Genomic DNA, 17,799 nt, shown 5'->3' on the forward strand with positions numbered 1-17,799 from the left:
TTGTCTTGCTGCATTAACTACTGTTTAACCATGGTATTTGTAGTAAAACTGTGGTTATACAAATGGTAATCAGTGCTCCCAAATACATGGTTGCTACACTTTTACTATAATAAAACCATGGCTAAATTTCGTAAGTGCATTTATATTAATTGGCCAGTTAGGCACAGATTTCGTCCCAATATCTACATATAAATCAGCCTACCACTAAACATAATGAGGTAACATGAAAACACTTTAGTAAACTAATGTATAAGACATTATCATTATTGGTTACTGTTTCACACAGTATATAGGCAGTAGGCTACAATATGCACAAAAATACGAAAAAACACTTAAGCCGCAGTTATTAATCTAATTCTGCTGTAAACAATACAGTACTGGTTGATTACATAAATACTGTATAACTGTCATTCAAAGTCAAAAGTTAAATTTACCTCAGAAACATTTTACCTCAACCCACGACGACCGTTGAGTTTTGACCAAAGGTTCGCTGTAAAAAATCTCTTCATAATGTTATTCCGCCTAATTGAAATTCCCCAATGACCGCCGCCGCGCTTCCTCCTCGCACTGCATCCCTCCGCCGCATCGGTTAGATCCGGGGAGTTTCTCTTCGCGGAGACTCAAATCGCATCAGTGGGCGACTGCAAACACACGCAGCCTCCTCTCAGCCGCTCCTGCCGCTGTCATCGGGGACAAAAACCACCAGTAAACACTCACCCACACCTGGATCTATCTCTCAAAGCCGTATATTTTCACCTGATGTGAGAGAGTGTTTTGCAGGGAGCAGTGATGGGCGCGTTTGGAGTGATTCTGAGGAGTTTACATTGTATGGGACTCTACATCCAACTTAGTGCCAGTCTCAGACAAGCTGGAAGCGACGACGTGGAGAACCACATATCCAACAACGGTAAGACGTGTGGGCTCGATACGGTTATGTACTCGCACGTTAACGGGTTTGAAATTCGTAACGGCTGTCATTTGAAGCCGAATTACGCGCGAACGGCACAGTGATGGAGATACGCAGAGCAGTTCATCATCAGTACAACTGCACTGGGGTTATTGACAGGTGGTACCGTGGTATATGATGATAATATCGTGGTACTTGAAGAATACCATGGTATTTCTGTCATTGGTACCTGGTGGTTTACGTTGGTGTTATTTGTTTAACATATACACATATTAAGGTACTTCAAAGAATACCAATACAGCATTATGACGGTTAAAACCGTTATAATTCTATAGCTTTTTAACCTCATAAAAAGTCCTGTAGCTGAATTATGAATCACTGATGGTGTTAAATGTGGATTTATCCCATTGTACTTAATTGTTATGTCAAAGAATACCATGGTATAATCTTAAGTGTCTAGAAATATAATTCTGTGGTTTTTGAACCTTGAAAAAGTACTATGGGTCAGCGATGTTCTTTTAAGGCACTTTAATGATTGCTGTGTTATTACTGTATTTATATTGTCCAAAAACGTGGAATTACCATGCTGTACTATTGTACTTTGATATAAACTATATTGCATTTACCTGGTTTTCCAAGGACCTTAAAAGAAAACATGATTGGATTTTAGTTTATTTAATGGCTTTTGTTACCTTGATAGTATCAGATGGTGAAACCATAGTACCAAATGATTAAAAATACCTTAATATCTGTATTTTAGTTATATCTCTTATAGGTTATACCATGGTACATTGCTTTCACAGTGAAAGACTGAATCTCCTTCCTTTTTACTCAAAGATGTTTGATATTCTGGGTTTAAGTTTCATAAATTGGCCTATTTGTTGTTTTCATTGCAGAAAGAGTGAGGAAAATCATTACATGCATTTCAAGATTCTAGTCATACTGTAATTAGCCATAATTGTCGTGCCTGGATATTGAAGATATTCTTCAAACTATATGCAGACGCTCTGGGAAAAGGAAAGGACTGTGTAAAATATTGTTATTCTAGATTCATTTAAGAAGTTTCGGCAATTGCGCGAACAATAGATGACTAATGCAATGAATAAATCAGTGCTGATGAACCCAGGCATGCATCATGCTGATGAAAGAGTTCGCACGGCGGATTGTGGGTCGCTCACCATGAAATTAAAGGGCAGAATGTGATGAGAGCCTGATATTCATGAGGAATATTAAGAGGGCCGATACAGTACGATCAGGAAAGCCATCTGAACGTGCACTGATGTTCTGGATTATTTGACATGCAGGCCTGGACGCTTGTATGGTTTCTAGTGGACGATTGGCAGGATCAGACTGCAGTGGATTTAAACTAAGACTGTGTTTTCTTTAAATAGCTTTGACAGGTTATGGAAAGATTAGGAGGATCTTTATTTGTTAATTTGGCCAAGTTTTATTTGTCAAATGAATTTAGGCCCACTGAGTCCAATGGTTTTGGACGAAGGCCTGAAAATAATGTTATAATGCTTTGACTGTCTATGTTCTGGTGAGACTCGTCCAATTAAGTGTTTTTAATTGCATTATTGTTCATTTTTCTGTGAAACGTCTCTGCTTTTTGCATGTCTAGAGTTGATGGACAGCTTAGCTTACTTGTATTCAATACCTTTGCGTTCATTTTCGCGCCGCTGGGAATACCGTGGCCTGCGGTAACGAGGCTTAATTAATGTCAACAACAACTTAAAACCTCTGTTTTCCTCTGACCTCACAGTAATGAAACAAAGAGCGCAGACCCGCCGGACCGCTCGCCGCAGCACAGCACACGTCAGATGAATAGCAATGGCGTAAAAAAAGGAATCTCATTTTCAACGGCAGTACAGTTTTAATTCACGCACACATGCTGTTTTAAACATCCTGTTGTCTTCGACTGTATTTGTCTGCTGGAATCAATGCTGTACTGTCCTGAAGATGTTGAAAATCCTGTTGTATTTGCAAAATCCTCATTGACTCTCCTAGTTTGGATTGTAAATGCATTTGCATGTTGACTTAAGCAGGGGCACCGCTATGGTTTCTGGGTCCCCTGTACAGCATATTGACTCAGGCCTTCAATGGTAGAAATCGCATTTGGGCCCTTGAAATCATCCTGCTCTTCTCTCCATTACGGCACCCTTGAATTTTAGCATTGTGCTTTCAAAGAGGTTGACTGGAGGATCTTCACAAATAAATCCGTTATCTTCATCAGAAAATGCATTTATTTATTTAAAAAAAAAAAATTTATTTAAAAAAAACGATTGTTGAATCGTAAGATTCTCAAAAACAAATCAGTCATTTATTTATTTATAAGCACTTTTTATTTACTTATATTTCACCAAAAGTTTTATTATTTTATTTTATTTTATTTTATTTTATTTTATTTTTGTAGTTTTCCAGAATTTAAGCATTGATCCTTCAAAGAGGTTAATTGGAGAATCTTAGAATCCTTAAAAACAAGTTTTTTATTTTTGTGGTTCTCCAGACTTCGAGATGCTTATTAGTGAATCTTAAGATTTTCAAAAAAAATTATCTTATTTATTATTCTTTTCTTTTTTTTTTTTTTAGATTTTAGGTTTAGATTTAGATTTTTTTTTATCTATCTATCTATCTATCTGTCTATCTATCTCTTTTATATTTTTAAATTATTTAATATTACGTAATTTTATTTTTGTGGTTCTCCAGACTTCGACACTGATTAGTGAATCTTAGGATTCTCAAAAACAAATAATTTTCTTTCTTTCTTTCTTTCTTTCTTTCTTTCTTTCTTTCTTTCTTTCTTTCTTTCTTTCTCTGTTTCTTTCTCTCTTTCTTTCTCTCTGTCTTTCTATTTGTTGATTTTTTTTTTTTTTTTTTTTTTTTTTTTTTTTTTTTTTTTTTAATATTTTAATATTTTATTTACTTTCTATCATACATGGGTTGTTTTTTTATTTGTTTGTTTGTTTTATATATTTATTTATTTTTAATATTATGTATTTTTTTATTTCTGTGGTTCTTAAGACTGAGATACTGATTAGTGAATCATAAGATTCTCAAAAACAAATCTTTCTTTCTTTCTTATTTAATTTTTTAATGTTTCAGTTTTTATATTTTTAATTGTATTTTCATCAAATTATTTATTTATTTATTTTTTATTTAGACTTTAATCATTGATCTTAGTGGTTTTACAGTGAATTATGTATGTTAAGACTTGTACTAAGGCATATATTCAGTGGAAAATTTCTCTGGACTATGTGATTTCTTCAGCGTTAGGTTGGTGGGATCTGATCAGGGAGAGTATTTTGTTTTCGTGTGTTCAGCGGTCTCACAGTGACCTGTCGTGTTGTAATTCTCCATGGAGCGTTGTGTTTTTCCTCTCTGCGTGTGTCCGGGTGAAGCGGTTCTGAGATGCTACTGAAGATCAAGGAACAGCGAGGATGGAGGAAGTAATTTTATTAAAAGCTGTGGAACCTTTGGAGATGCTCTTTTCATAGACGCTTAGATTAAGATTGTGATACTTTCGCTCTGTTGAAATCTGCTATCAGAAGATTATTATTCTGTTAATGATGACATATAATTGAAAAATGAAGGTACATCTCATGAAGAAAATGTCTAAGGCATATTTCACATCTTAATCAAATTAAAATTAAATTAAAATGTGTTCATTTATTTATCTATTTATTTATTTTGGCATGAAATATGACCCTGAGTTTTCTTGCCTTTTTTAAATGAGATTTTTAATGAATGATGTCAGGTTTTTGTGGTGTTTGTGTGAGTGTTAAAGCTGCAGCACACAATGGCTTTTTTTTTTTAATAAGTTGGTTACTGGTTTGTTTACTCTGACGAAACAGCTGCAGTCAGCGAACACTAATAAGCATCAACAGTGATGTGTGCATGAGACGTACACACACATACACACACACTCTTCATTTCTCCAGCCATCACTCAAACCAATGACCGCTGACATCACCTGCCGCTGTGGCTGTTTTCTCTTCATTGGACGGTGCTTGCTCTTGTGAACTATGATTTGATGCTCGTTCTGTGTTTTCTGCATGTTTGCGGCTGCGTTTCCACGTCACACACACACACACACGCACTTTATTTACTTCTGGGAAAAATGCAAGATGTAAGATCCGTATGAATAACACTGTGCACTTAATAATTATGTGGTTAATTTGTCATCTTAGTATTTTATAGTGTATTTTATTGCATATTTCCAGTTGAGGTGCATTATAGCGTCATGACATTAGTTTTATGATGATGAACTCATTTACTTCACTCATTTATGGGTTCTAGCAGCATTTTATGTGCTGTCCTTTAAAACTGCAATGTTTAATAAAACAGGAAGCACATTTTTGTGAAGCTCTGAGTCACATGATGTAAAAAAAGAAAAAGAAAAGCCATTTATTTATTCAAGTTATTTTTGAGGCTTTCATTAATCTTTCACAGTGGTTCATTGGCGAATCTTAAGATCCTTAAAAACAAACCAGTTCTTCATCAGAAAAGTCATTTTTGTGTGTATTTAGTTATGCATTTTTGTTATTTTATGCATTCATATTATTTTTTATTTATTTTTTACTTTTTTAACATTTCTTTTTAATCTTGCATTTTGCAGATTTGCATTTAAAAAATAATTTAGTATTGGTGAATCTTAAGATCCTTAAAAATAAACCAGTTCTTCATCAGAAAAGTAATTTATGTATGTATGTTTATGCATTGTTGTTATTTTATTCATATTATTTTTTATTTATTTGAAATTTTTTAACATTTCAATTTTACATTTTGCAGATTTGCATGTTAAAAATAATTGTAAAAAATATATATTATTTTTTTTAAAAATGCAAATCTGCAATTTGCAAGATGTGCGGGTAATATTTATAATGCCTAATTTATTTTTTTAGTACTTATAGTAATAAAAATAATAGATTTTAATGCATGTTTCCAGTTTAAATGCATTGTAGTGTCATAGTATCCATTTTTACAATGATTAGATCATTTACATTGCAGCATTTAATATGACAGAAAGTATTTTTTGTAGAGCTTATCCAATCAGAGTGGAGCTCTGAGTCACGTGACCAACTCTACCTATATTATATTTTTAAATGCACTTTTATTTGTTTTTCTCATTTAAATTTTTCATCTTTTTCTTTTTCTAGTTTTCCTGATTTTGTCTATTATGTTTCTTCATTTAGTGTCTTCATGAATCATGCACTCATCCTCCATTTCCGACGCATTGTGACTGAAGAGAACACATCTAGATTTCTGGTAAGTCAATATAGGGACATTATGCACATTTTTATGGGGTGAACATTACTGTGCACTAGACGGATCCTATTGAGCCACCTACATAGGCAGCATCCGAACTGAAGTGAAACTCGAATGAAAGTTCATACGTGAGTGATTGAATCATTGTTTATAGGCAGCGTCTCATTAGCGCTTCCCTCTTGAGAAGTGCACTAGAGCCCTGACTAGTGCTTATCATTGATTACAGCACAGGTTGATGTTGGCGTGTTGTTAATGACATGCTGCTCTAATAAGCAGAAAAACAGACAGCACACATATATTAGATACGATTAATCTGTTTTTAATTAGGTTTTTTATCGATTTTTTTTTTTTTTGGTGTTGAATGGTATATTTGCAATGTGCGTTTTTCATTGCCTTTTCTACAGAACATGCATCAGAGTTATTGTCTCATTGAGATGCTATGATAGTTTTTATTAATATTCTGAATCAATTTTCATTATAATTTAAAAATTTTAGCAGCTTTGTGTTTTTTGCTAATTTTTAGAAAGTATAGCTTTTGTTTTTGTCTATATCATTTTTACTAATTTTTATTTCAATTTTAGTTTGTCATTTTAGTTATTCAAGTTTAACTAACTTATAATGAGAAATGTTTTTTTATTATGATTTATTATTTTTTATTTATTGTTTTTTATTATTTTAAATAATTTTCAGTTTATTTCAATATTAATATTTAGTTATTAATATTTCAGTTAACATTTACTTTAACAGGAATGTTTTTTTATGGTTTTAATTTCTTCATTTTTAGTTTTAGTTAATTATAATAAAATACTGACTAGATGGGCAGCTCAGTAGGTTTCAAACCATTGTTATTATAACTAAAATAAATACCATTTCTATATAATATATAAATATAATTAATTAAAACCATGAAAAAATGTACTTGAGGAAAAAAAAATTATTTGAAACATTAACTGAAATAAAACAAAATACATAAAATAAATAAATATATATTACAGCTAGTTGCCAAATTAACATTGCTCATTTTCATTTTGTTTAACTTGATGAACTAAAATAGCTAAAATTAAAAAAATTAACTATATAGACATAAAGCAATAAAATGACAAAAACGCAACAAAAGATTGCTAAAACTATAACTAAAATGATAATTAAAATCTAGATAGGCAGCTTACTAGGTTTTGAACCAGGATTATTCTAATTTAAATACATATAATTTATATATAATATTTAAATATATTTAATTCAAACCATGAAAAAAAGATACTTGAAAAAGTAAAAAAAAAAAAAAAAAAAAAAAAAAAAAAATTAACTTGATTTACTAAAATAGCTAAAACTACAATAAAAAATAAAACTATATCAACATAAAAAAAAAATGACAAAACACAACTAAATTGCTAAAACTTTAACTAAAATGATAATTAAAATCTAGATGGGTAGCTCACTAGGTTTTGAACCAGGGTTATTTTAATTAAAATAAACATATTTTAGATATACTGTAATAAGTTTTGTTAATTCAAAGCATGAAAAAATATATACTTGAAAAAATTAAAATGAAATGAAAAACATTTATTTAACATTTGGCAACATAAACACATAAAAAACTGTTAAAATGTTAACTAAAATGATCATTAAAATAGAAAATACAAACAAGTAAATAAAAAAAAAATAGTATCATGATAGTAAAAACACTATTTTGAACAGGACTTTAGATTAACTTTAATGAAGACGTGGCATCTGAATTGAATAAATGTATTATTTGTACTTTTTAATAATGTATTTTTTTATGTGTAGTCGAGATGCATTATAGTTTCATAATATGATGATAAAGTCATTCTTTTGCAATTTTCCGACAGCATTTTAAGCACTGACTCATTAAACTGCGGCATTTAATTTGACCCGAAACATTGTAGAACTCATCCAATCAGAGTGTCTCTCTGAGTCACATGACCAGTTTAATGCTGGTTTGCTCTAGCTGTGAAATGAAACATCTTTGTAATATTGAGACTGGTATAAATGTACAGTGTTCACTGTGAGTCAGTCTGTAGCTTTAGATTAGTGGAGGAGGTTTTTGGCTCACCTTCAGCTCTCCTTCACTTCAGAAATGTGGCTTAAACACTCGCCTTCTTCAAAGACTCAGGCCTTCAGGAGAAGGAAGAGAGTTTTTTGAGAACCCACACGAACATTTCCTTTAAGTCAGGATTTTGATGCTTTAGCGCATGTGTTGTGTGAGGATTGTGAAGTTTATTTTTCCACAGCGTCTTTGTGGTTTGCTTAAAGCTCTGAATGGAGACGCTCATTTATATCACTTAACGAGAATCAATCCGTTAACATCGTGACAGACCACCACGTCGCGCTCGCTCACTCTCTTTCCTCTAAAATCTATAAATGTCTTTCTCTTTCTGTGCCGCCCGTCTCTTTCGGTCTGTTTCTCGCTGTTTGGTGTTCGTCAGACGTCTAACTGCGTTTGCATCTGGACGGTGTCATTTCTACAGCGTTTGCTCATCTGTGGTGTGAAGCAAAAACGTTCCCTGTTGACATTTAGCAGATGTTTTGTGATGTTTGTTATCTGGTTTGTACATGATTTGTCTCTTCAGATGATTTTATTGGGAATCTAACCAAGATTAAAGTTGATTGGACAGGTTTTGTAGTGAACACTTTTTTTTCTTTTTCTTTCTTTCTTTCTTTCTTAACATAAAATGTACATAAAAAAAATATATTCATTTATAGACTATAAAATTTAAAATAAAATATACTTAAATTTAATGTATTTACAGAATATATAATTATTAAAAATATTCTTAATTAAAAAATAACAATATTAAAAAAAAGAAAATGTCATTTTTGTTTGTTCGTTCTTTTGTTCTTTATTTCTCCCTCTTTCTGTAGATCTGTTTATTTTTTTAAATGCTATTTAAATATTTTAACAATATTGTCTAAATATTTTTATATAATTTTATACAACAATAGTATTTGCTTAGAAATAAGGTAGTAGGTAATTTATACAAAAGAAGTAAGAAATAAAACAGTTTTAAGTTTTTTATTTATAATAAGTTATATAAGATAAACATCTTTTTGATATTTTTTTCTTTCTTTTTTCTTTCTTTCTTTCTTTCTCAACATAAATGTAAATAAAAATATATTCAGACTATAACATTTTAAATAAAATATACTTAATTTAAATGTAATATATTTACAGAATATTCTTATATAATTCTTATAAAAAATAAGAAAAAAAAATTAAAAAATAACAATATTAAAAAATAAAAGAAAATTTACATCTTTTTGTTTTTTGTTCTTTCTTTTGTTCTTTATTTCTCCCTCTTTCCATAGATCTGTTTATTTTTTAAATGTTATTTAAATATTCTTACAATATTTTATAAATATTTTTATATACTTTTATACAACATTAAATATTTAAACAAGTATTAGTTTATAAGGAAGGTTTTCTTATAAGAAAATATATAATAAATAAATAATAAATAGTATAATAAAGTAAATAAATATATAATTATATTGGAAAATAAACATCTTTTTGACCCTTTCTTTCTTTACATAAAATGTAAATAAAAATACTTCAAGTTTTGATTTTTTTTTTCCTTTCACTTAACATGCTATAATAAACCCAGTGTAAAAACCCAGTGTTTTTGGTTTGTTTGTTGTTTATTTAGTTGGTTATTTATTTATGGTTGGTTATTTATTTATTTTAATTTACATTTTAGACCATTTTACTGTGAAAAAATATATATATGTATATGTTTCACAGGTAAAGCACCATTGCTAAAATATATTAAAAAAATCAAAGTCATAAAAAATGACATTTTTAAAAATATATTAGTAGTAGTAAATATAGTGTTACTTCACATACTTATATTTATAGTTTTATAAATAAAAACATCATGAACTATGTAAGAAAAATATTGTTACTTTATTTTTACTTCATTATATCTTTATGCTGTATGAAAAACCCAGTGTTTTTATTTATTTATTTATTTACCTTTTGCATTTTTGGACCATTTTACTGTGATAAATGTTTCACAGCTAAACCAATATTGCTAAAATAAAAAAACCCTCAAAATCATATAAAATAATAATAAAATTATGACAAAAAAAAAAAAAAAATATATATATATATATATGTATATAGAAGAAAGAAGAAAAAAAAAGAAATAATAAAACATGTAATTTAATAAAATAAAAAACTTTATATTCTATATTGTATTGTTTTCTTTCTTTTTCTTTTTCTTTCCTATTTCTCTTCAGCATAAAGTGTAAATAAAAATATATTCAAAACTATACAATTTGAAAGAACTTTACTTATTTATAATTTAAAATTATATGTATATTCTTAAATTATATATATATATATATAGTAGTAACAACATAATGAACTATATAATAAAAATAAATTGTATTTTTAAAGTTATTTTTATTTATATAATTATTATATATAATTAAGGTAGTCTAAGTAATTATAAGGAAAAAAAAGAATTAAAAAAATTGTAATTTAATAAAATAAAAAACTTTATATTCTTATAAAAATTATATAAGAAAATAAACATCTTTTTTGTTTTCATTCTTTCTTTCTTTCTTTGTGTCTCTCTTTCCTCCCCTCTGTGTTCTCAAGCGGCTTGTGTTTCAGTCTTTCTTGTCTTTGTGACCGCCATCTTCCCCTCCTGCCTTGATGTGAAGAGTAAAGACAGAGGCGCGAGCGGGCGAGCTGAATTCTCCTCGGCGGAGCGACACCTTATCTCGCATTAGACACATTTCTGCCAGGCTGGCCGTCGCACACCTCCCGGGGAGCCGTTGGCAGCGGCCGTCTGCTGGCAGACATGAGCCGTTCGACTCCACGTCCTCTCCGAACAGATCTGGAGCGGCGCGCACACGCTCTCCAGCGCCGCTCTTTTGTTTGCCTTCGAGTGCTGAATCCACAGGAAACAGCGGCTGAGGATGAAGACGCTCCGGTGGCATTTGGACGGCGGGGTTAATTGAGGCGCGTGTTGGGACTCGATCGAGACAGAACGGGACAAATGAAGATGCAAAATGTTAAATAACCCTGTTTAATTAGCTGTGTTTACAACCCAAGATTCACTCGCTCAGCTCGGTTACCTGAGCTCTGTCCAAACACCCGTGCCGCCACCTGCTCACACGCTGTAGCGCTTTTACTGCGCCTCTCAGTCTCACACGGCCTACACCGTCTGACGGACTTTTTTTCCTCAAAAAGGCAAGCTCCAATAGCTGACTTTATTTAAAAATATGTATATATACTAGGGCTGGAGGGATAATTGGAAAGTAATTGAAACCAACCCATGTTGGTTATTTCAGTTTTTTAATCCTGTTAATACTTTCCCAATTAAAACATGGACGCGTATGACCACTGCGCTCACATCTTTTGCAGCATCTCACACGCAAGTGGCACATTTAAGATCAGGGGTCAAGTTAACAGAATTTAAACTTTTACACTCATCAGTGTCAGTTCCAAAACAGCGGACCAATCAGAAGACCATGGAGTAGGGGCAAGCATTGTGAGCTTTTGTTTACAGTAGCAGGTTGACATGGCAACTTTTGTATTTGACGGCAACACGAGTAGGCGTTCTGCGCTGCGCTTTTTAAACTTTATTATAAATAAATTGTAGAATTTTAAATGTAAAATAGTTTAGAATATTTAACTATATTTTCTGTATGCATGTAATTATATATATGTGTAAACAAAATAATTTTGAATATCACATTTTAAAGTAATTGTGTCAATTTTAAATGTCATATAGTTTAATTATGTGAAAGAAATACACATTTAAAATAAAACAAAAATTGTAATTTAAATATTAACTTTTTATTATGTATACATAGAATTATAAATAAAAATAATTGTTTAATTTTATATGTAAAATTGTATATTTAACTGTATTTTATATATTCATATAATCTATGTATGCATGTAAAATTATATCATCGTACAATTTTTGATGGTAAAGTTTAATTATATCTTACTATTTTTTTTTTTTTTTATCTATCTTAAAATATCAAAATATTTCATTTTAATTATATTATATAAAACAGTTACCCATATATTGAATATAAAAATATGTAAATAAATATATTTAAATTTAATAAAACTATTTGATATGTAAAATTGCTAGTATATAAAATTTTTACTTTATCTAAAATTATTATTTAATGACATGCTTATATATCTTTTTATTGAGTTCTAACAAATTTTTATAACATATAAATTTATATAAACTAGATTTTATATGAAATAGTTTTTTAAAAAATTATATTTATATAATATTTAAAACATTTTCTTTATAAATATTAAAAATGTTAAATGTTTAAGTATTATTATATAAATATCAATTTTGCATATACTCATTTATTGTAATTTACACACACATATATAACTTTATTTATTTATTTATTTATTTATATATAGAAAATGTCTTTAAAGAAATTATATTGTTTATTATATATATATATATATATATATATATGTGTATATATATATATATATGTATATATTTAAAATTAAAATAAATATATTGTAACTATATTTTAAATATATAAATATATTTTTATATATACTAATTTATTATAACAAAGTTTTATATAAAATATACATTGATATAAACTAGATTTTATATAAAATAGTTCTTTAACAAATTATATTTATATAATATTATAAATATTTAAAAAAATACAAATATTTACATTTTAAATGTTTAAGTATATAAATTACATAATTTTGCATATGCTCATAATTTGCACACACACATAAATATATTTACAAATGTATTATCATTTATATATAGAAAATATATATACACACAATTTACATTTTTATTAGTTTAAGTTTAAAACTTAAATATAAGTTATAAATCTTATAAAACTTATACATTTTTAACATACATGTATAGAGTCTATGAATATATAACAAATTTAAATAAATAAAAGCGTGTCAATGAATAATAATAATAATTTTAGATTCATTAAAATAATTTTATATACTATCAGTCTTACATATGAAATGGTTAAATTAAATTTAAATATAGTTATTTAGATATTTTCATATTCAATATATGGGTAATTGTTTTATATAATATAATTAAAATGAAATATTTGAATATTTTAAGTTAATATTATTAATGAAATTATTAATATTTTACTATTTTTATGTAGTAATCAATAATTTTTAAATGATGTAAATGGCATGTGAATGCTAATGGGAAAACCCTCTTTGAGAAATGCGTATTTATATTTGTCCACTTCAAAGCACTGCTGCCGTGTGAAATCGTTTCGCTTTATCTGTCCATGTTCAGGATCCACTGACTAGCTGATTTTGAACATAGACACTCTGTATATACTAAGTTCTGTAGGAAAACTAGGTTATTTTATATAAGCATGCAAATGCAGAGGCCAAGACGTTTGCAAGTCATTAAAACAGATGTGTTGTTGTTCAGCTACTGCTGTAGACATTTCAGGAGTTTAAGAACCGAGTGAATTGCTGTGCTGTCTGTCCCTAAATATGCAGCATCCTAACAGAAATCAAAGTAGGTGAATTGGAAAACTCTGCATAGGTAAAAACTTCACACGTCACACCAACAGAGTTTGAAGCTAAACTAATGATTTGATGCTCTGTTAAACAAAAAAGCAGTTTGACTTTTCAGCACTGAATGAAGTAGAACTGGAGTTTCCCTGGACTCTGTCAACCATCCTGTGAAATGTTTGTCCACAGTGCTTGATGCAGTGCATTCTGGGATTGCCTTATCTGTGATGGACACATGTGATGCTGCCAAAAGAAGGTATCTTAGAAGGCAGCATACCTTTTGAAGGCGGTCTACATAGGTTTATGTGTTTTTTGAAGTGTGTGTGTGTGTTTGTATTTTTTGTAATGTGTATTTTTTAAAACATATTTATATATTTAAAAATATATTTAAAAATATAAAATATATATTTTAAATATATCAATATATTTACTAATTTATTATAATTTATATATAGAAAATATTTATTTTAACTATATTTAAATATATGAAATATTTTTATATATACTAATGTATTATAACAAATGAAAAAAATTATATTTTATATAAAACAGATCTTTAAAAAGTTATGATATTTATATAATATTTAAAACATTTTTTAAATTATATTTTTAAATGTTTAAGTATTATATAAATAACAATTTTGCATATACTCATTTATTATAATTTACACACAAATATAAAAATATTTACTAATTATAATTTATATATAGAAAATAGTTCTTTAAAAAGTTATATTGTTTATTATATTTAAAATAGATATTTTTATATTTTTAAAAATGTGTGTGTGTCTGTGTATTAAATATATAAATGCCTTTTTATATACACTATTTCATTATAACTCTTTTTTTATATAAAATATAAATTTGTATAAATTAGATTTTATATAAAATAGTTTTTTTTTAAATTACGATATTTATATAATATTTAAAATAATTAAATTTTTAAATGTTTAAGAATTATATAAATAACAAATTTGCATATACTCATTTATTATAATTTACACACACATAAATATATTTACTGATTTAATATAATTTATATATAGAAAATAAGTCTTTAAAAATGATATTGTTTATTATATTTAAACTATAGATTTTTAAAAATGTAAATATATATATTTTAACTATATTTTATATATATAAATATATTTTATATATATAAATATATTTTATATATACTGATTTAGTATAACAATTTTTATATAAAATATACATTTATATAGTTATAAATATATTATTTAAAAAATTATACAAAATTAAAGCATTCTTAAATGTTTAAGTATTATATAAATAACAAATTTGTATACTCATTATAATTTACACACACACACACACACACACACACATATATATATGTTATAATGAATTATGATATTTATGTGATATTTAAGTATATGATTATTTAAGTATATTAAGTATATATATTTTTTTCTTAATTATAAGTGCTGTTTAGGTAGGTTGCTCACACACATTTTAAACACATCTTTACCAGCATATAAATGTGCCTCTGAACATAAAATGATAAAACTGCAAAGTGATTAGTTGCAAATAATTTATAAATATATAAATATTTACTTTTTTTTAATTATCGTTTTTTTCCTTATTTATAAGTGCAGTTTAGATAGATCGCTCACACGTTTCGAACACAGCTTTATTAGCCTTATGAATATGCCTTTAAATATCATGATAAAACCGTTCAGTGATTAGTGGTTCAGATGTTCAGATGGATGTGATGAGCATCAGATATTGTTGATATCAGTCTCTGTATGAGTCTGTGTTGTTTTGAGAGTGTGTGTGTATGGATACTGTAGCAGGAGGATGTTTGTTGTCAGGCGTGGGTGTAGTGGAGGCGCTTGCCATCTCTAGCTTCATCTGTTTGTTTATTCATTTGGTTGCCGTTGCGTTAAATAATTCATCTCTCTGCCCCTCTCCTCTTCTCTCCTCTCTGCTCAGTTTAATGATTCGCCAGCGTGCTCTGTGTGTGTGTTTCACTGGTTTCTCCATCATATATGTGCATGTTGAATGTATTATGCTACACACACAAGCACAGCTGAAGATGTGTGTGACCTGCAGGCGATGGGCAGCACGGGCCACCCGCTGAGATATCACACATGCTGGAGTGTCTCTCTGGTCTGATGAATCTAGGACGGACATTTGTCGCCCTGATCATTTCTGTGACAATCACACACACAATTTATCTCCAGCCGTCTCATTAAAAATGTGAGCATCACGAGTACTGCTGCTCATGGTGATGGGATGCAAGTCTGTGCATGATGGCTTGTTCCATGTTTTAATGCTCTATATCTTTTTTTATAATGTAATAATACAAGCAAATTAAAATATTCATCTGTTCTTGGTTTCATTTTATTATTATTAGAATCAGTATTATTTTAGTATTAGACTGACCAAAATTATAAACGGAACACTTCTGCTTTTGCTCCCATCTTTCATGAGCTGAACTCAGATCTAAGACTTTTTCTGTGTACACAAAAGGCCTATTTCTCTCAAATGTTGTTCACAAATCTGTCTAAATCTGTATTAGCGAGCACTTCTCCTTTGCCGAGATTATCCATCCAACTCACAGGTGTGGCATATCAAGATGCTGATTAGACAGCATGATTGTTGCACAGGTGTGCCTTAGGCTGGCCACAATAAAAGGCCACTCTAAAATGTGCAGCACAATGCCACAGATGTCACAAGTTTTAAGGGAGCGTGCATTTGGCATGCTGACTGCAGGAATGTCCACCAGAGCGGTTGCCCGTGAATTGAATGTTCATTTCTCTACCATAAGCTGTTTTTAAAGGTGTTTCAGAGAATTTGGCAGTACTTCCAACCAGCCTCACAACCGCAGACCAGCCCAGGACCTCCACATCCAGCATCTTCACCTCCAAGATCGTCTGAGACCAGTCACCCGGACAGCTGTTGCAACAATTGGTTTGCATAACCAAAGAATTTCTGCACAAACTGTCAGAAACCGTCTCAGGGAAGCTCATCTGTATGCTCGTCGTCCTCATCGGGGTCTCGACCTGACTGCAGTTCGTCGTTGAGGGGGCAAATGCTCAGATTTGATGGTGTCTGGCACTTTGGAGAGGTGTTCTCTTCATGGATGAATCCCAGTTTTCACTGTACAGGGCATACAGACAGCGTGTATGGCGTTGTGTGGGTGAGCGGTTTGCTGATGTCAGCGGCCCATGGTGGTGGTGGGGTTATGGTATGGGCAGGCGTATGTTATGGACAACGAACACATGCATTTTATTGATGGCATTTTGAATGCACAGAGATACTGTGATGAGATCCTGAGGCCCATTGTTGTGCCATTCATCCACGACCATCACCTCATGTTTCATGATAATGCACGGCGCCATGTTGCAAGGATCTGTACACAATTCCTGGAAGCTGAAAACATCCCAGTTCTCACATGGCCAGTATACTCACCGGACATGTCACCCATTGAGCATGTATGGGATGCTCTGGATCGGCGTATACGACAGCATGTTCCAGTTCCTGCCAATATCCAGCAACTTCGCACAGCCATTGAAGAGGAGTGGACCAACATTCCACAGGCCACAATCAACAACCTGATCAACTCTATGGATTATCTCGGCAAAGGAGAAGTGCTCACTAACACAGATTTAGACAGATTTGTGAACAGTATTTGAGAGAAATAGGCCTTTTGTGTACATAGAAAAAGTCTTAGATCTTTGAGTTCAGCTCATGAAAAATGGGGGCAAAAGTGTTGCATTTTATAATTTTGGTCAGTGTATATAGTACACAGAAGAAAAAAAAAAAAAGTAAAAAGAATTGGTAATTTTTTGCCAGAAAATTATTTAGTAATTTTTACAGACATTTCCATTAACCCTAAAGCGACGCAATGAAATGAAAAATTCAAAATACAGGTAAAACACCTGTAAAAAAAAATAAATAAATAAAAAATAAAAATAAAAATAATTAGTACAGTGTGCCCTGGTTTTATGTTTGTTTGTTTTTCAGTGTACTATTTATATTTTCATACTTCATATTTTTGCTTTGCTTCTGTCATTTTTGTTCATTTTTATTTATTTTTATTTTATTATATTTTGCGTAGTTCTGT

The 17,799-nt window shown here is 29.9% G+C and overlaps 1 protein-coding gene across 1 annotated transcript in view; it reads left to right on the forward strand.

Annotated features, from left to right (window-relative positions):
- Window positions 1–427: 427 nt before the first annotated feature.
- Window positions 428–17,799, forward strand: part of LOC127154299 (V-set and transmembrane domain-containing protein 2-like protein) — a 54,593-nt gene continuing 37,221 nt past the window's right edge. The window contains exon 1 of the mRNA XM_051095737.1: window positions 428–907. Within this exon, the coding sequence (XP_050951694.1) occupies window positions 790–907 (118 nt within the window). The 5' untranslated portion in view covers window positions 428–789. The remainder of the gene's footprint in view (window positions 908–17,799) is intronic.

This window comes from Labeo rohita, chromosome 23 (genome assembly GCF_022985175.1).
Source record: "Labeo rohita strain BAU-BD-2019 chromosome 23, IGBB_LRoh.1.0, whole genome shotgun sequence".
Lineage (NCBI taxonomy): Eukaryota > Metazoa > Chordata > Actinopteri > Cypriniformes > Cyprinidae > Labeo > Labeo rohita.